Source organism: Opisthocomus hoazin, chromosome 3, assembly GCF_030867145.1.
Source record: "Opisthocomus hoazin isolate bOpiHoa1 chromosome 3, bOpiHoa1.hap1, whole genome shotgun sequence".
NCBI lineage: Eukaryota > Metazoa > Chordata > Aves > Opisthocomiformes > Opisthocomidae > Opisthocomus > Opisthocomus hoazin.
In genome coordinates, this window is record NC_134416.1 from 81,245,516 (window position 1) to 81,265,543 (window position 20,028).

At 44.9% G+C, this 20,028-nt stretch overlaps 1 protein-coding gene across 1 annotated transcript in view; it reads right to left on the reverse strand.

The window, feature by feature from the left end:
- The window catches only part of ABCA13 (ATP binding cassette subfamily A member 13), a 228,576-nt gene that overhangs the window by 196,772 nt on the left and 11,776 nt on the right, over window positions 1-20,028 (reverse strand). Inside the window, 3 exon segments of the mRNA XM_075415298.1 lie at window positions 4,051-4,214; window positions 5,744-5,772; window positions 6,646-6,781. Of these exon segments, the coding sequence (XP_075271413.1) occupies window positions 4,051-4,214; window positions 5,744-5,772; window positions 6,646-6,781 (329 nt within the window).

Sequence of the window (20,028 nt, forward strand, 5' to 3'; positions counted from 1 at the left end):
GTTCTCACAGTTCTCCTCTCAACAAGGCAGGGTGGACACAGAATACTTCTATTTTACTTCCACCCAATTTGCAGAGAAAAAAGGGACTTTAAAACAACAGAACATTTATTCTCACAAGAAATTAAACAAAGCACATTAGAGAACGCATTGATAAAAACATATCTATCTCCTGAATTTCTTACAAGTCCCAGTCCGTCACTTTAGCTGTAAAACAAACTTCTTTTTTAATGTAGCTGTAATTTACTACTTCAAGTTTACATCAGGTTTACCAGTTATTTCCTGTAGAGTATTTATTTGTTATTAGGAAAATAAGAATTCAGTTTTGTTAGAGTGGATCAGAAGTTTCCAACACATGTAAAAGGAGAAAAAAAAATACATTAAAAAAACCCAATACTATTTACCTTCTACATGTAGGTGTGAAAAGTTTCTAGTAATCATAAAATCATAGGTTGTAAAAGACCTCTAAGATCATCCAGTCCAACCGTCAACCCAATACCACCACACTTACTAAACCATGTCCCCAAGTGCCACATCTACACGTTTTTTAAACACCTCCAGGGATGGGGACTCCACCACTTCCCTGGGCAGCCTGGTCCAATGCCTGACCACTCTTTCAGTAAATAAATTTTCCAAATATCCAATCTAAATCTCCCCCGACACAACTTGAGGTTATTTCTTCTCATCCTCTCGTGGGTTTTTTGGGAGAAGCGATCAACACCCACATCCCTACACCCTCCTTTCAGATAGTTGCAGAGAGCAAGAAGGTCCCCCCTCAGCCTCCTCTTCTCCAGACTAAACAGGCCCAGTTCCCTCAGCCCCTCCTCATAAGACTTGTTCTCTAAACCCCTCACCAGCTTCGTTGCCCTTCTCTGGACAGGCTCCAGCCCCTCAATGTCTTGCTTGAAGTGAGGGGACCAAAACTGAACACAGTATTTGAGGTGCGGCCTCACCAAGTGCTTAGTACAGGGGCACGATCACCTCCCTGCTCCTGCTGGCCACACTATTCCTGATACAAGCCAGGATGCTGTTGGTCTTCTTGGCCACCTGGGCACCCTGCTGGCTCCTGTTCAGCCGGCTGTCGACCAGCACCCCCAGGTCCTTTACCTGCATGATCATAACAACCCCTATGCATGGAGTTGTTATGACCTAAGTGCAGGACCTGGCATTTGGCCTTGTTGAACCTCATAAACCTGGCCTCGGCCCATCAATTGAGCCTGTCCAGATCTCTCTGCAGAGCCTTCCTACCCTTGAGCAGATCAACACTCCTGCCCAAATTGGTGTCATCTGCAAACTTACTGAGGGAGCACTCAATCCCCTCATCCAGATCATTGATAAAGATATTAAAAAAGACTGGACCCAAAACTGAACCCTGGGGAACACCACTCATGTCTGGTCGCCAGCTCGATTTAACTCCATTCACCACCACTCTCTGCGCTCAGCCATTCAGCTAGTTCTTTATCCAGTGAAGAGTACACCTATCCAAACCACGAGCAGCTAGTTCCTCCATGAGGATGCTGTGGGGAACAGTGTCATAGACCTTACTAAAGTCCAGGTAGACAACATTCACAGCCTTTTCCTCACCCACTAGGCAGGTTACCCGTACCTCTTGAGAGACACAGCCAAGACAGTAGAGCCCAGGAAGTGGGAGACATTATAAATTTAGGATCCTTTCTGATGACTGAAATCTGCCTGAGCTAGGACCTTTAGAAATGTGTTAGTAATGTGAAGCTAGTAAAGAAGTGAACATTGGTTTTTGTAGTTTGCTTTCCAAATTGCAGTAATTATGGCAAATTTGGCCATTGAAGGGCACCAAAGTCTTAAAAACAACCAAAACTCAACTGTAAACATCTGAGTCTCCTCCTACTAACCACTTGTGCATTGACCCCCAACTGCCAGCCAAGCACCTACACAGCTGCTCATTCACTCCCTGCTCCCCTGGGACAGGAAGAAAATAGAAGGAAAGTGAGAAGACTCATGGATCAAAATAAAGACAATTTAATATGTTGTTCTGGTTGGGATAGAGTTAGTTTTCCTCATAGTAGCTAGTATGGGGCTATTTTTGGATTTGTGCTGAAAACAGTGTTGATAATACAAGGATGTTTTAGTTATTGCTGAGCAGTGCTTGCATAGAGTCAAAGCCTTTTCTGCTCCTCACGTCACCCCACCAGCAAGTAGGCTGGGAGGGGACACAGATGCAGCAGCTGACCCCAACAGACCAAAGGGATGTTCCATACCATATGATGTCATGCTCAGCATATAAAGCAGGGAGAAGCCGGAAGGGGGGGGGACGACATTTGGAGTGACAGCATTTGTCTGCCTGAGTAACCATTACGCATGATGGAGCCCTGCTTTCCTGGAGATGGCTGAACACCTGCCTGCTGATGGCAAGTAGTGAACGAATACTGTGGTTTGCTTTGCTTGTGTAATCAGCTTTTGCTTTACCTGTTAAACTGTCTTTATCTCACACCACGAGTTTTCTCACTCTTACCCTGCTGGTTCTCTCCTCTGTCCCACCAGGGAGGAGTGATTGAATGGCTGTATGGGGTTTAATTGCTGGCTGGGGTTAAGCCACCACATAGATGAAGCAAAAGTTGTGCAATGCAAGCAAAGCAAAACAAGGCGTTTATTCACTACTTCCCATCAACAGGCAGATGCCCAGCCACTTCCTGGAAAGCGGGGTGTCGGCCTGCAGAACAGTTACATGGGAAGGCAAACACCATAACCATGAACATCCTCTGCTTTTGTCCCCTTCTCGCTCTGTCTGTGCTATAGGCTCAGGGTAGAGAAATCGCTGCTGAGATTATATTAACAGAATAACTTGACCCAGCACAGCAGCCAGTGCAGCCTTGCTGCTGCTGAAGGAGACAATAATCATCTACTTTCAATCAAATTCCTCTCTTACCTCAGGAACACTCAGACTCAGAGTGTGCAAACCTTTCAGAAAAGGTTTCTGCTTTTGTGATATAATCACTACAAGCACAACTAATACAGCTTTGCATGTTAATAGGTCAGAGAACAAGCTGGAATAAGGTTACAAATGACTTATGCATAAAGGGGATGGGGGGAATCCAGCCCCAACAGCTGCAGTCCACATTGTAATCAAAAAAGACGTTTTCCCAGTTCAAAAAAAAAAAATTATGCCATTATATCTGTCATATTTTTTTTATTAGGAAAGAAAACAGTGGGATGGTAAAGGGTGACAAAATCAGCACAGTAATTTCCCATTCAAAGTCTTTGGGCCCCTGCTTCCACATGGGGTAAGGCTGCTAAAGTTCACGGCCAGTCTTGCATAGACTATCAGGTGCAGTGGCCTCCTCTAGCCTTATAAATACATTAATTTACTTCAATGACAATCACCTATCCACCTATTACAACCAACTACCTACTCTGGCAAATACATTTTTTACTTTTTCCTAACAATTCCCTTATTTTACTGAAAATTCCTGTAGATACTTGTCTTAGTCTGTGCTTTTGATACCAGGTCTTCCTCTGAATCCAGCTGTCCTTTGCCTGAGGTAGAAAACTTTCATATTCAGAATATAGTTCCTGTGGGGTTTTCTTGCTGCTTCATTTCTTACGTAAGAACAGCCAAAACTATTTTGATAGCAAGAGGCTTGAGAAACAAAATGGAGCAATTTTCCCCAATATTGACCAAGTGCTACGCACCTATTAAGTTGATTAGAATCCTAACTACAATTTGCTTATATTCATATGTAAATATTCTGTCTTTCAAAGAGTCCCAAAGAACATTACGAGGTTCAAAGCCATGTTGTGTGACAGGCTAATTTCAACCGTTGGTAAGATGAAGCTACTTCTTGGAGAATCCTGGGGAATCTCTGCTGAGCTGGACAGAGATGAAAAATACAGTTATGCAGGAATCAGAATAGCTGAAAACTCGTATCACACCTCTATAAAATCAGGATCTGGTAAATGGAAGAAGATTTCAGTCTCTTTACACCAATAAGGATATTCACTTTATTAAATAGCCAGAGAGAACAAGAATTGCAGGTAAGATTAAAACAGCACCTGCAAGCATGCAGAAGTACTTACTTTTGAATAACTTCTAGAAACTGTGCTAGGGCAGCTAACCCATCTTCTGTATAAAAGATGTTCCATTCAAGATGAGGGAGTGAATGCAGAAGGTTCCAGAAATATGGCTGTTTGTACAGGTTTTCTGCTGTAGAAATCACTTCCTCCACTTCATTCGAATCCATCTTTATGCAAAGAAAACATTTATATGCAACACTTCCATCAATGGAAAAAAAAATAGCAGGTATCTTACTTCCCCTACCCCTGCCCTCTTGAATTTTAAATTATTTAAATTTTGTTTCTTTTCTCAAGTGGAAACATAGGTCTAGCTTTGAGCTTGTGTGGGGAAAATAGCTAAGCCATCTCTTTCTGCCAGGAAGTGTAACTGCCAAAGAGAAGGATCATCTCTGAGATCTCAAACATAAGGAGCTCTTTAGCCCTGCATTAAATTTCTAAGTCTAGGATATAAAGACCAGGGGACGGTCAGGGACATGCCACCCTTGTCTCACAGCTCCTTGGGGGTTGTGTAGGGGTGTCAAATAATAATGAATGGCTCTTTAAATATAGACTGGGGTAAAACCACTTCTTTTATAGGACTACACTATGAGACACCTATACAAAATATAGGATCTATCATAGTTGTTTATTATGCAGTCTTTGTTTCTTTTAATGTCTCTAGTGCTCTTTTGGGTCATGGTAACATAAGCATCACTTACGCAAAAAGAAGATTGTGTATACAGACTCTGTTACTAATAATAATAGTCTATTTCAACTAAATATTTTCTTAATGTTGATAAATACATTCTTTATATTTTATATTCCATTCCAGAAGTTAAATTTCATATTGATACAGTTTATTTCACTGAAGTACCTAATGAGCAATTTAAAAATGTTAGTATAAAAATGCCATCTAATTTCAAGTTATAAATTGGAAATCTATGTTTCATGAAGTAGCAGTTACAATCAATCACATATGGAAAAAAAGCATTTTGAAATATTTTTAAAGTGAAACTGGTGAGCTGTGAAAGGTACAAAATTGACAGTAATGGAGATCTACTACTGTGCCTGTTCAGCCTTCCTCTTTTTTTAGCGATTGCAAGGGTGAAAAATTAATGTAATAGGGACAGCACAAAGACCGAACTCATTCCACAAAAATTACCAAATTGATTCTAAAAGGAATTACGCTGCATCTTGCAAACATGTCTTCCTTCACCCTCACTTAAGTCTGCTTGTCATGATTACTGGATCACAAATCTGAATTCAAAGTAATCTCATCCAAGCACAATCCTCATTTCAATCTCACTGCAGTACTTTTATAAGTTTTGGGTTGTTTTTTTTTGTTTCGGGTTTTTTTTTGTTTAGTTTTCTTTGTAAATAAGTACACGAGTTCCTTGCAAGACATTTTGTAATATGATTTTATACAACTACATAAGGTCTGGGAGATTCATTTTTAGATTTCTCCTAATGAACAACAAACCTTCAGATAGCTGTGAATTTTAGCTACTAACAACCTAGACTAGTTTAAAACAGTAATCTTAGAAACCACTGGACCTCTATCAAATTTACAAGACATCATTTTTTCCTTCAACAGCATACTAGTGTTTTTTAAAGATAGTTTACTAAAATATGACAGCATGCAAATTTCTAACCATTATAATAAAGATGCCTCAAAATGCAGAAATGTAATTTAGAAATGGACTGTAAAAATACTTACAGTAATAACAGCGTTGATGTTACGAAGCCCTGTAAAATCAAATATTTTTCTTTACAGAGAGGCATTATTAACTTCAGAAGAATCAATTTTATAAGCAATAGCAAGTAGTACACAAAGAGCATTCCTACAGGAAAAAAGGCATGTGAAACAACTAATACCTTAGAAAGATAATGATCCATTTGATTTTCTGTGCTTTGCAATACTATACTATTATCACAAAAACAGTTTAAAAGAAATTGCTTACCATACACTTTCCAGTAAGGCAAAATCATCGCATCAACACTAGATGAACGTGCTAGCTCCCAGACAGCCAGGCATGAAAATGGCTGTTTCCTCTAAATCTTTTTGCTTGCAAATTCAGCCAGAAGGGCAGGGTAGTAGTAGGTCTTAAATGTCCGCCTGCTACAGCAGCAAGGCTGCATAGTATCAGTAGCAACAGAGCAGGAGTATCAGAACTTGGTGTTTCCAGTCTCACCGTTTTAGTGTGAGATGGACTTGTTTGCCAGCAGGGTCACCAGGTGAGAGCTACTGAGGTTTTCCTTTCCTATACTCTCTAGCACAACAGAAAAATCTGGGGAGAAAAACTTAAATCCTGATAAATTAATTTTGAATGCATGTTAGACCAAGTAACCATGTACTCAGATTATTAATCCTTACCTTTAAACCTTTCCCCTCACAATATTTTGTTAACTGTCAACTAGTAAAACAAGGTCACAGGTTTAGAAGGCCAACTTTTTCTGATAATTTTGTGATGGCCACAATAATAGCAATCATAAAAGTGGATTTTTTCAAATCAGCTAAAATTTTAGTTTGTTCATTTTAAGATAAGACTGTTCTTTTGTTTGATGGTTATCTCTACCTGATAGAGAAATGAATTAATTATTAGAAACATTACAGCTTACCTGAGAACTTTGAGTTTTCCTCCCACATCTTTTCTAAAGCCATAGTTTTCTCTGTGGTCTCAATAAATCCCCTTGCAAGTTCTTCTATCTCTTTCATGAAGTCTAGATGAAGTTCTGTGAAGCTCTCTGGACCACTCTGGATGCCTGAAGTACTTTTTTGCAGAAAGAAATGGGGCAGGAGAGGTGATCACAAACTGAAAGCAAATAGCTGGAAAGTGTCTATATACTCACAGGAATATTCTTAATTTTTTTTTTTACACTATTACACTTTACATAACTTATATTTAGTTCAGTTCATTAGTGTACAAGTTGCAGCACTGAGTCTCAAAACCTCAGGAAAGAGGGCAAGGAAAATTTGGTGAGCTGGAGCAGCCCACCTATGCCAGTAACCCAATTCTGGCAGAGGCCAGAGGCAGACAGGTCCAAAGAAGTCTTTGATGTTTCTGAACACACTCAGCTTTTCTCTCATGGTTTGTCATGAGTTCAAGTGATGGTTCTTTCATGCCCTGTACCCTGAAATTCAGACTTTCCTATTGCATCTAAGGCAACATGCTGCAATCAGAACAGGTAAGTTGGTCAATGTCACCAGATGATGAAATATAGGTTAAGTCCCTCTTTCTGGGCCCTGAAGAAATCTGGTGTTTGCTCTTTAGTTAAGTAGCTAAAGCAACAGAACTGTGATAACAATTTCACGACCTTAATAAAAAAGCATCCATACTAATAAACATATGCTGATTCCAGATGATGTCCTCCTCAAGGTACTCTTCTACTTGAAAAGTGAGAAGAATGGTGTGTCTGGCTACACATTTTTGCCTTATGCTGACTCACACATAAGTGTCAGTTGTGAAGAAAACCTATACAGTTTGTATTTTGTATATGACACCTTGTTTTTTCAAATACATGCAACAAACTACAAAAATAGTATCTTCTTATCGTTGCTGGCTTTCCCCTGATTTTAGCTTACAGTTAAACCCCCGGTGCATATTTTCTCTATAACCTCTATCATACTACCATCTGGTGGCTACTCAACAGTACAACGATTTTCTAGTAATACTTTCAAGGTGAAATCGGAGGTCAGTCATTTAAACGTTTCTACACAGGACAAAATAACTTAGACTCTCCCAAGACACTATAAACAATGGAATAAACTTTAGCTAGGAATATTCATCTTTTACTAGGCAGTTGAATTCTGTTTTATCTTATAGGAAGTTCAAATTATCTTAGGGCGAAATACTGTCTATCAAAAAACCTGCTATTTTTCATTAGAAGCACAATTAACTGTCATACAAGCCCCACTTGCAAAAATATAATAGTTACATTCCTTTCCTGTCAAATTTGTATGTGAATACTAGTTTTCAGCACAATTCTTACTTAGTGGTGAAGGAAAAACCTACTGAGATAGATTCACAAACTGAAGCAAAAAACACCAGCCGTTGCTTTCTGATTCTCTTGTTTCTCTTTCTGTCCTTCCCCAGTCCTCATTTGTTCAGACATCCATAGAGCTGTCTGCAACTTTAGACTAAGGGATGAGAAGAAAATTTAATCTTAAAACAATCAAGTTCTTGATTGTTTCAGCACAGCTTATTTTGATCCCAACTTGGCAGACAGCCAGTGGGATTCTAGCTTTCTAGAAGCTGCTTCAAACTTCAATGGATTAAAGGCAGAACAATACTCACAATACATTTTTTTCCTTTTAAAGCAAGTTTTTAAAAACAGGTTTCTGTTGTGCAGAGGGCGGCTTTTAGGGTGATTAATAGCTGCACTTTAGCTATTGCTTTTGAAAGCTACCACACCAATTCCAGTATTACCAGCACATCTACTGTCTGAAATTTCAGAAAGCTAGAAACACTGGTGTTTAGCAAAGAAGAGGAAGACTGACCACATACCGAAAACTTTCTAGCACTGTGCTTCTTGAGCATGAACAATTGGCCAGTGCTTGACCAGAATAACCACCACATTGGTTAAAACAGAAATCCAGTCAGAACTTCAAAAAAACAATAGCTCAGTTTCCACAGGACTTTCCAGATTTTTTTTTCAAAATACTTGCTGAACTTTAAATTGACAGCTAAACTCACAAAGCAAGGCTAAAAATCACAAGTATTCAGAGAAGTGGAGCATAAAGGCAGTATTTCAACCAATATTGTTTTCCCTCCAAACTAGACGTAAGACCTGCATCCCCATGTACAAATCTCCCTGTTTTAGAAACATTGCAAACAATAATGCTCTGGGGAAAAAAAACATTTTCACTCGCATGGGAGCATGTGGCTGGGCTCAGTCTGGCACCAGGGTTGCTGATGCTGCCCGGCCTCCTGGCCAGCAGCAGATTGCACAGATGACAGTGACAGGGGAGTTCGTAACTCCCTCTCCTCTACTCCCGCCACTGACTCTGCTGCACTTTGCATCTGCAACGCTTGGGCTGATAGAGAGGAGGAGAACCCTCTCAGCATCTAATTTTAGGTGCTATAGCCACCCATTTGATATATAGCAGAAGCACACCAGATAATGTTCACACAACTCAGCCTGTGTTAAAAGCTTCTGTTAATCTGAATCTCTTGCGAACAATTCCAGCCCAGAAACCATTCAGCCGGGCAGTTCTCGGAGCAGGTAAGTGGCAATTTTAATAGATAAGCAGCGTCTGTCTAGCAATAGCTTTTCAAACAAGAGGAAAACTGAAATCCCCCAATTTGAGTGAGTAAAAATGCTGTCTGGTCTTCATCACTTAGACTCAAAAAGTTTCACTGATAGCTGTAAGGCTTCCTTTGAACTACAACATTGCGCAAAAGGCTTCAGGTCATGCTGCCCTAGGTACTATGCAAGGCAGTAGCAGCATCCTGCATAGTCCTTCCGCTCTGCCCCTTGCCCGAGCAGGACGGCAAGCTCAGCCAGCTGTCCCTTCAGGGTCTCAGGGCTTGAGGGCTGGGGAGACAAGCCACTGCCCTGCAAGGTCTCCCACAGAGTACATGGAGTGGGAGTTGGAAAGACAGACAGACTAGAAGCATTAAAGAAAACAGGTGGCAGCACTTGGAGTGTGGTGGCTCTGAAGAGCTCCAGGAAGAAGTGCAGGGAAAAGCAAGTTGATGGTGAAACTGGAGAGCGAGCTGGGAAACAGTAGCGGGGTGTAGAAACTTAGGGTATGGAAGGACCAAAAACCAGGCATAAGGCAGAGAGAAGGTGGTACATGCAATCTGAAAAACCCATATAAGCACCACAGTCCCAAGCACCAGCCTCCCAGCAGGCTGACAGCCGCTGTTTGGCCGTGCTGTTTCTGAACCATTAGCTTTACTGGGATTTCCACGGCAGGAGCGATGTCAGCCAGCTGCCATTCATGCCCCTCTTCTGCCATCATTGCCACAGCCCTTCTTCCTCTGGCGTCTCTTGAAGCTGAGCACAGAGGAAATGGCAACAAGCATGATGTTAGTTATCAGGCTCAGTTTTATGATACAGATTAATATATTAGAGGTACTTTTTGTTAAATATATAAAATGCTTTAAAACTTAGGACAGATATTTTCAAAGTGGTATACAGGACCATTTTATCTCCTTATAAGAATGCCACAAGATACTAGTTTCTCACTTCAGCACAAGTTACACAAAATTGCAGGAAGAAGTCACCATCTTGCTGAAAAGATAAGTAACAACTTCCAAATCAGCTGCAGGGACAGTCAAGATAAGCAAATTTTCAGAGAGTGTGCCAACAAAAATACGTAACTGTTGCACTGCTACTCTCCCAAAGAGCCTTCAATGCGTGCTTTCTGGAGCAGAAGATGACATTAACTTACTTGCATATGTGCAGAGGAAGTCAACAGCAGCAGTTGCTGGGAATAATAAAGAGAAGCAAGGGATGACAAAAGGAGGAAGTCAGTATTTTGTAGGAGAGGACATACATAATTAGAACTGGGGTGTTAGGAGAAGGTGTGTGTGTGCGCATATATGTATAATTTCATTATCATCCGTGGTAAGTCTTCCCTTTGTTGTGCATTTCCAGAAATACTTGCAAGCAGACAGTAATTAAACTAAATATATACATTCACATGAGTTTTGACCATGACAAAACACTGCAAAAGAGCAAAAAGACTGCATTTCTTTGAGCACGTAAAAGAAATTGGCATTTCCTAAAGCCATAACTCAAACACTAATTCTGTCCAAATTACCCAGTTACTCAGGATGACAATAAGACCATTTCAGAGTTCATCTGAGATCTCGGCTATGATGTGCTGTGCCATTTAGACTGGTGATTTTCATAAGCCTCTCAGCAAACTTTTGTCTCAAACTCACCCGTCACCACATTAAAAATTTCTCTCTGAAACTGCAAAGCCCCAGCTGTGCAGGCTCCTGTTCTGCACCATCTCAGGACAGCCTGAAGGCATGACATCTCCATCAACACCAATACACATGCTGGACAACAGCTTACTGCATGTCTGTCACAGAAAGATCTTTCCCCTCCATGTTGCGTACTATTTTAATCCTTCTAAAATGCAGTGGACTAAAAAATATAAAGAACCAAAAAAGTGTTGTTCTTCACTGGATATAAAATGGAGAAAATGCATGTTGAAAATTCCTTTTCTCCCCAACTCTGACAATCTGTAAGCAAGATCACAAAAGTTGCTTAGATTTTTGTTTTCCAACCACGTAGCATAAGACTACAAAGGCTTGCCCAGACCAAACCAGATTGCTATTCCAATAAGTTACTGCAGACATACAGCTATCTTGCAGATTTCTTTTTTTCATATGAAGATAAACACTGTTAAAGAAAAACGTGACCCTCTATGCAATTCTTAGCAAATGTTATCATTGTTGCGTATACCTTCCTGGATTTTGTTTTTTCCACACCTGCTGCTGTACATGAGCTCTTCCGATACCACTCCACTAGAGAATCACAGAGGTCCAGGTACCAATAAAACCAGTAAAAAGAAAGGGATGAGCATAAGTGAGGCTGCTCCAGGAGGGGTGCCAAGCTAGGAGCTGAGGTGAACCTGGAGGAGGCCATGCCCTCTTCGGGTGGGGTCACAGGCCCCAGTGACAGCCCCGACATTGCAGGAGGAGCCCAGAAGTCCAGTCAGGTGCAAAAAGAGACAGAGCTACCACATCAGTCTGAGGGGTCGATCCAGGAGAAGATGTCAGAGACAGACCTGGGGCTCTGACACACCTGCAGGGTGAGGCTGCTTAGGCTGCTACTATTTGTAACTAAATAAGGAGAAAAACTGGTGTGCTTAGAAATAAGATTTTAGAGTCTTGTTTTCATGCTCTTTGTAGTCCTAAGTCTGAGAAAAACTAAGCTTAATTTTCTTTTAGGTATTGAGAAGTCCAACAAATATAGATCAAGGAGCCTGAGCTGGAAGGGAAAATCCTACCACAATCTGCAAGGTTTGCAGTCGAATCAGGAGTAATGGGAATACACTATGTTTCCATGCACATGCATTCTCATTTGTGGGTGTAAGGCCATAGGACACTGTGCTGCATGGTTTTTATCTTACTTGCATGCTCTCAGTTTTACTCTGTGCTCCATTAAGATGAAGTAAGGAGTGGAACATGCTGGAAAGAGCAGGGAAAAAATTCCTTTGCCATGGAAGAGATTTACCTCCTGAATACTACCTTATTCCTCTGGTCTAAGATACTGCTGGGTGTAACAGGCTAGAAAATCACATCAAAGACCTGCAAGCCAGCAGCTTTAGTGGCTGAAGCAAGGAGCAAAGCCTCAGAGCTGCTGAAAAATGGATGCTTTCCAAGGCACCAAAGGAGGTGGCAGATATTGCTGCAAATCAGAGTTAATGAAGTATTGGTAGCCTTCCCTGGCTCATCATCTTGCCCTGTTGGAGGCTATTAATGGAGCCTGTAGCCTGGGGGGAAGGCACCACATCTGTGAGGGCATGTCCTTCACCACAATGACTTCAAGCCCTGGCTAAGCACCCCCGTGGAGCCCCCCTGCTTGGACTGCTCACTGGCAAATAGTAATTTGGGTGGATTATGGCTTCTAGAGTGGAGGTTCCAACAGAAGTCAGAATTACTTTTTTCAAAAGACCACATCTTTATTTCAAACTGATAGCACTAATGTGGTACTGTCCTGGGTTTGGCCAGGACAGGGTTAATTTTCACCGGACTCCAGGAAGGGGCACAGCTGGGGGGTGGGGGCTGACTCCACCTGGCCAAACAGAGCCGGGTATTTCATACCATGTGACGTCACGCTGGGTTCCGGTGGGGGGGGCGGCGCGGCGGGAACTCACTCGCGGCTCGGGAGCGTGCAGCGCCGGTGCGGTCCGAGAGAGAGCAGGTCTGTTTTTGTCGTGTTTTCTCCTTATCTGTATTGTTGTTGTTCCTCTTTCCCTCTGTTTGCTGTTCTGTTAAACTGCCCTTATCCCGACCCACCAGTTTCTGCCTGTTTCTTTTTTTTTTCATTCTCCTCCGCACGCCGGTGGGGGGAGGGGCGGCCGCGTGGCGCTTTTGTTGCCGGCAGCAGCCGAAACCAAAACATTAAAATTGGCGCCAAACATGGGGTGGGGATAATGGCAGGGCTGAGCAGCGGGTGTTAAAACTGCTTTCTTACATTTTGTTAAATTTTGTTATACGCATTTTTCTATGTTAAAATAGTGGCCGGTAAAAATGTTTCTGTCTTTCATCAGATGGTTGTGGTTTTCGAATCCGTACTTGCTGTACTTGTTTCCTGTGGTGCTATTTATCGTCATGGGGAAAAGGATCAGGATTATGATTTTACTGTACTGTACGATATCGACTTATGACATGATAGCATCACTGTGCATGAAATTAGGCTTGTGTTTGCATGCGGCACTGCGGTCATTTCCGTACCTCAGGTCCTATGTCTTAGAATTTGTGAATAATCAAACCCAGTCTGTGGGGAAAACCGAAGGGGATACCTTCCCCCACTCTTTCGCCCCCCTCTTTCCCTCAGGCTGCTCCTAAAGGCTTTTGAGAATTTCGAGTACCCCTGGGATGCCCAGGCCAGCACTCTCCTTTTGTTCTGCCTCCTGAATGGGTTTCAGCTTTTGTTTAGGGTTAAGCAAGTAGTTAAGAACATCATGCAGAGACCTGCCCCGGGGCTGGATAGCTGTGAGTGGCTGGGTGTGTGGGACAGCATGGGCAAGTACCTAGGGCAGTGGGCACCACCGGTGTTTTTTAAACTCACCCCTGAGGAAGTACAGGATCCGGACAAACTAGTAAAGTATCTGCAAAAAGTGTGCTGCCACCCTGGGAACTCCAGAGAGACACAGATCACCACAATGTGCTGGGGTCTGGCCCATGCCTACCGAGCCATGTTCAACACTGTTCAGTGCCTTAAAGGGGAAAGGGGGGGAAACAAAGCGGCAGGCGCTGCAGATGGCGCTGCCCCCCCAGCCGGCCCTGCAGCCCCTCCAGCCCAGCAGGCAGTCACAGCCCCCCCGACCGGCACCACGGCTGCCACAGCTGCAGGGTCTGCCTCGGTTTCCCCGGCGGGCACAGCAGCAGCTCCAGCCCCAGCTCCAGCTGCAGGCATCACGGCTGAGCCCAATGACCAGCCTGTGCCAGTAGCAGTCGCCCCCGTAAAACTAAAGAAAGACGCAAAGAGAGCAGATCGCTCTGGGAGGGATGACGATGAGCCAGGGTCATCGCGGGAGATAGAGACAGAGATCATCACCCGGTCCCTGTCCCTGGGCGAGCTGCGAGACATGCGGAAAGACTTCAGCCGCCACCCAGGCGAGCACATTGTCACCTGGCTGCTGCGGTGCTGGGATAATGGGGCCAGCAGCTTGGAATTAGAGGGCAAGGAAGCCAAGCAGCTGGGATCCCTGGCCAGGGATGGGGGCATTGACAAGGCCATTGGGAAAAAGGAACAAAATCCTCAGCCTCCGGAGGAGACTTCTGTCAGGCGTGAGGGAGAGGTACCCCTTCAGTGACGATTTTGTATGTTATCCTGGCAAGTGGACCAATATGGAAAGAGGTATTCAGTATTTGAGGGAATTAGCTATGCGGGAGCTGGTTTACTGTGACACAGAGGATGAGCAGGTACCCACAGACCCAGATGAACTCCAGTGCTCACAATCCATGTGGAGGAAGTTTGTGCGGAGTGCACCCTCCTCATATGCCAACTCACTGGCAGTTGTAAACTGGAAGGGTAAGGAGGCACCAACAGTGGATGAGGTGGTTGCCCGACTCCGGCAATATGAGGAAAGTCTCTCTTCCTTCCTTGTCTCAGCTGTGGAGAAACTGGCCCGGGAGGTCTGACAAATGAAAGAGAGTATGTCCTACTCCCCACCTGTACGGGCCAGTGTCTCAGCTATTAGGGGCAAGCGTTTCCCTGCTCAGGAGAGGGAATACAGAGGCTACACACCACGAGGCACCCTGTGGTTTTACCTGCGTGACCATGGAGAGGACATGAGGAAGTGGGATGGAAAACCCACCTCAAGTCTAGAGGCACGAGTACATGAGTTGCGAGGTAAAACAATCACAAAAGGGGATTCTGTTAGGAAAAATGCCACTCCAGTTTCCAGCAGCCAGCTCTCCAGACCAGGTAGACAGTTTGACCTTCATTCCAATCCTCTGGAGGGGACCTCCAAGTCATTCTTACAGCAGGTGAGCAGCAAATTCTCTGACGAGGATTAGAGGGGCCCTGCCTCCAGCCAGGTGGAGGAAAGGGACAACCGTGTTTATTGGATGGTGTGGATTCGGTGGCCTGGCACGTCAGATCCACAAGAGTATAAAGCTCTAGTGGACACTGGTGCACAGTGTACTTCAATGCCATCAGAGTTAAAAGGGTCAGAGTCCATTTGCATTTCGGGAGTGACAGGAGGGTCCCAAGAGCTGAGTGTACTGAAGGCTGAAGTGAGCCTCACTGGGCAGGACTGGCAGAAGCACCCCATTGTAACTGGCCCCGAGGCTCCGTGCATCCTTGGGATAGACTATCTTAGGAGAGGCTATTTCAAGGACCCAAAGGGGTATCGGTGGGCTTTTGGCATAGCTGCTGTGGAGACGGAAGAAATTAAACAGCTGTCCACTTTGCCTGGTCTCTTGGAGGATCCTTCCGTTGTGGGGTTGCTGAGGGTGGAAGAACAACAGGTGCCAATCGCGACCACAACGGTGCACCAGCGACAGTATCGTACCAACCGAGACTCCCTTGTCCCCATTCATCAGCTGATCCGCCAGCTGGAGAGTCAAGGAGTGATCAGCAAAACTCGCTCACCCTTTAATAGTCCCATATGGCCAGTGAGAAAATCTACTGGAGAGTGGAGACTGACAATAGACTACCGTGGCCTGAATGAAGTCACACCACCGCTGAGTGCTGCCGTGCCAGACATCGTAGAACTTCAATATCAGCTGGAGTCAAAGGCAGCCAAGTGGTATGCTACAATTGACATCGCTAATGCATTCTTCTCCATACCTTTGGCAGCAGAGTGCAGGCCACAGTTTGCTTTCACCTGGAGGGGCATCCAGTACACCTGGAATCGACTGCCCCAGGGGTGGAAACACAGTCCCACCATTTGCCATGGACTAATCCAGACTGCACTGGAAAAGGGTGAAGCCCCAGAACATCTGCAGTACATTGATGACATCATTGTATGGGGTGACACCGCGGAGGAAGTTTTTGAGAAAGGGGAGAAAATAGTTCAGATCCTTCTGAAAGCCGGTTTCGCCATTAAGCGAAGTAAAGTCAAGGGACGTGCTCAAGAGATGCAGTTTTTGGGAATAAAATGGCAGGATGGGCGCCGTCAAATCCCAATGGATGTCATCAACAAAATAGCAGCTATGTCTCCACCAACCAGCAAAAAGGAAGCACAGGCCTTCCTGGGTGTTGTGGGTTTTTGGAGGATGCACATCCCAAATTACAGCCAGATTGTAAGTCCTCTGTACCACGTGACCCGGAAGAAGAATGATTTTGAATGGGGCCCTGAGCAACGACAGGCATTTGAACAGATTAAACGGGAGATAGTTCATGCCGTAGCCCTTGGTCCAGTCCGGTCAGGGCAAGATGTTAAAAACGTGCTCTACACCGCAGCCGGGGAGAATGGCCCAACCTGGAGTCTCTGGCAGAAAGCACCAGGGGAGACTCGAGGTCGACCCCTGGGGTTCTGGAGCTGGGGATACAAAGGATCCGAGGCCCACTATACTCCCACTGAAAAAGAGATTCTGGCAGCACATGAAGGCGTTCGAGCTGCTTCAGAAGTGTTCGGCACTGAAGCACAGCTCCTCCTAGCTCCACGATTGCCGGTCCTGGGCTGGATGTTCAAAGAGAGGGTCCCCTCTACGCATCATGCCACCGATGCTACGTGGAGTAAGTGGGTCGCGCTGATCACCCAGCGTGCCCGAATGGGAAACCCCAGTCGCCCAGGAATTCTGGAGGTCATCATAAACTGGCCAGAAGGCAAAGATTTCGGAGCAGCGCCAGAGGAGGAGGTGACACGTGCTGAAGAGGCCCCACTGTATAACCAGCTGCCAGAAGATGAGAAACAGTATGCCCTGTTCACGGATGGGTCCTGTCGCATTGTGGGGAAGCAGCGGAGGTGGAAGGCTGCTGTGTGGAGCCCTACACGACTAGTTGCGGAAACTGCCGAGGGAGAAGGTGAGTCCAGCCAGTTTGCCGAGGTGAAAGCCATCCAGCTGGCTTTAGACATTGCCAGTCGAGAGAAGTGGCCAGTGCTCTATCTTTACACCGACTCTTGGATGGTGGCCAATGCCTTGTGGGGGTGGCTGCAGCAATGGAAGAAGAACAACTGGCAGCGCAGAGGCAAACCTATCTGGGCTGCCCCATTGTGGCAAGATATTGCTGCCCATCTGGAGCAGTTGGTTGTAAAAGTCCGTCACGTGGACGCCCACGTCCCTAAGAGTCGGGCCACTGAAGAACATCAAAACAACCACCAGGTAGATCAGGCTGCTAAGATTGAAGTGGCTCAGGTGGATCTGGACTGGCAACATAAGGGTGAACTGTTTATAGCTCGGTGGGCCCATGACACCTCGGGCCACCAAGGAAGAGACGCGACATACAGATGGGCTCGTGACCAAGGGGTGGACTTGACCATGGCCACTATCGCACAGGTTATCCATGAATGTGAAACATGCGCTGCAATCAAGCAAGCCAAGCGGGTAAAGCCTCAGTGGTATGGAGGATGATGGCTAAAATGTAAATACGGGGAGGCTTGGCAGATTGACTACATCACACTGCCACAAACCCGCCAAGGCAAGCGCTATGTGCTCACAATGGTGGAGGCCACCACCGGATGGCTGGAAACCTACCCTGTGCCCCATGCCACCACCCGGAATACCATCCTGGGCCTGGAAAAACAAGTCCTGTGGCAACATGGCACTCCCGAGAGAACTGAGTCGGACAACAGGACTCACTTTCGCAACAGCCTCATAGACACCTGGGCCAAAGAACATGGTATCGAGTGGGTGTATCACATCCCCTACCATGCACCAGCGTCTGGAAAGATCGAGCGGTACAATGGGCTGCTAAAAACCACTTTGAGGGCAATGCGGGGTGGGACTTTCAAAAATTGGGATACCCATTTAGCAAAGGCCACCTGGTTGGTTAACACCAGAGGGTCCACCAACTGGGCTGGTCCTGCCCAGTCAAAACCTCAGCGCCCCGTAGAAGGGGATAAAGTCCCTGTAGTGCACATGCGGAACATGTTAGGGAAGACGGTTTGGGTTAGTCCTGCCTCAGGCAAAGGCAAGCCTGTCTGCGGGATTGCCTTTGCTCAAGGACCTGGGTGTACCTGGTGGGTAATGCAGAAGGATGGGGAAGTCCGATGTGTACCTCATGGGGATTTGATTTTAGGGGAGAATAGTCCGTAAATAAATTGTATAAAGTTAATTGTTAAATAACCCTGTCACTGTCTGTTATCACTGTTATAATTGTTATATTTAGTACCAGTAGTAACATAGTAAGAATTCTCCAGATTAAAGAAGGATGGACTTTTTTGATGAACCCTAGCAGAGCACAGCGATGATGGAACTGGACCTGGTTTTCAACAACTGGCATCCGGCAACTTCATCAGGATCAACATCTCCTGCAGACTGTGGGCACGGGCCGCACCAGATACATCAGCCGTGAGCTCCGAATGCAGCAAGTGACCGTCCATCACCACGCATCACCTCTCCTGTCATGGAAGACCATTACGACAGATGGAGCCTGAAGTCATGGATTAAATGAACTCAATGGACACTTTAGAGTGATGATCCATAGACTAAGGGAATGATATCTGGAGACAGGAGAAGTGGTGGTGATCAACTGAACAATGGGGGACCTGGACATGACGTAGATGGTATGGAATAAGGGGTGGATAATATCCTGGGTTTGGCCAGGACAGGGTTAATTTTCACCGGACTCCAGGAAGGGGCACAGCCGGGGGGTGGGGGCTGACCCCACCTGGCCAAACAGAGCCGGGTATTCCATACCATGTGCCGTCACGCTGGGTTCCGGTGGGGGGGGGCGGCCCAGCGGGAACTCACTCGCGACTCGGGAGCGTGCGGCGCCAGTGCGGTCCGAGAGAGAGCGGGTCTGTTTTTGTCGTGTTTTCTCCTTATCTGTATCGTTGTTGTTCCTGTTTCCCTCTGTTTGCTTTTCTGTTAAACTGCCCTTATCCCGACCCACCAGTTTCTGCCTGTTTCTTTTCATTCTCCTCCGCACGCTGGCAGGGGGAGGGGTGGCCGCGTGGCACTTTTGTTGCCGGCGGCAGCCGAAACCAAAACAGCTACTTACTGTGAGAACAAATGGGTTAAGTGTCCATGAAAACTATGCACAGTGTTTGATTTACACTTAATAAACACAACATTGTTGATGCAAAAAAGTCCCTGAAAATTATTATAAAAGAACCGCCTACGGTTTGATATAAATCCTTGAAGGGAAGATAATTGGTATTACAGTTCCTATGCCACCGCTTCTCTCCAGTCAACACAGGGACATTGTAGGATTCAGTTATGTTTGGCTGATCAAGCTGACAGTCTGTGTTCCTCAGGCTGTTGGCAGCCAAGCATAAGTCAGAGCAGCCCTGAGGTTGATTTAATTTATACTGATGGACCTGCTGGAATAGACTGACCTCAGAATGAACTTCATCCTATGTTTTTACCCCTTTTCCTTACCTAGGCTATGTGTTACCTAGCATAGTTTATTGAGTGTATAAATATGCCTAAATGCATGCATTTTACATTTCAGTTGAAAAATTTAAAGCCACTGAAAAATGCCCCCCATTCTTATATAGGTCTAAGACTGCCTCCAGAAAATTCTTTTCTGCCTTTTTTTTTTGAGCTGAAATGTAATTTGAGCAGTTCAAAGCAGTGTAAATAATCATGCTTAGCAGTCAATATAGCTTACAGTTTCTAGAGGTTTAACACACTTAGATGGCATCTGGACTAGTGATATAGATAAAAAATATCCTTTTAGGAAACAATTTTTAAAAAG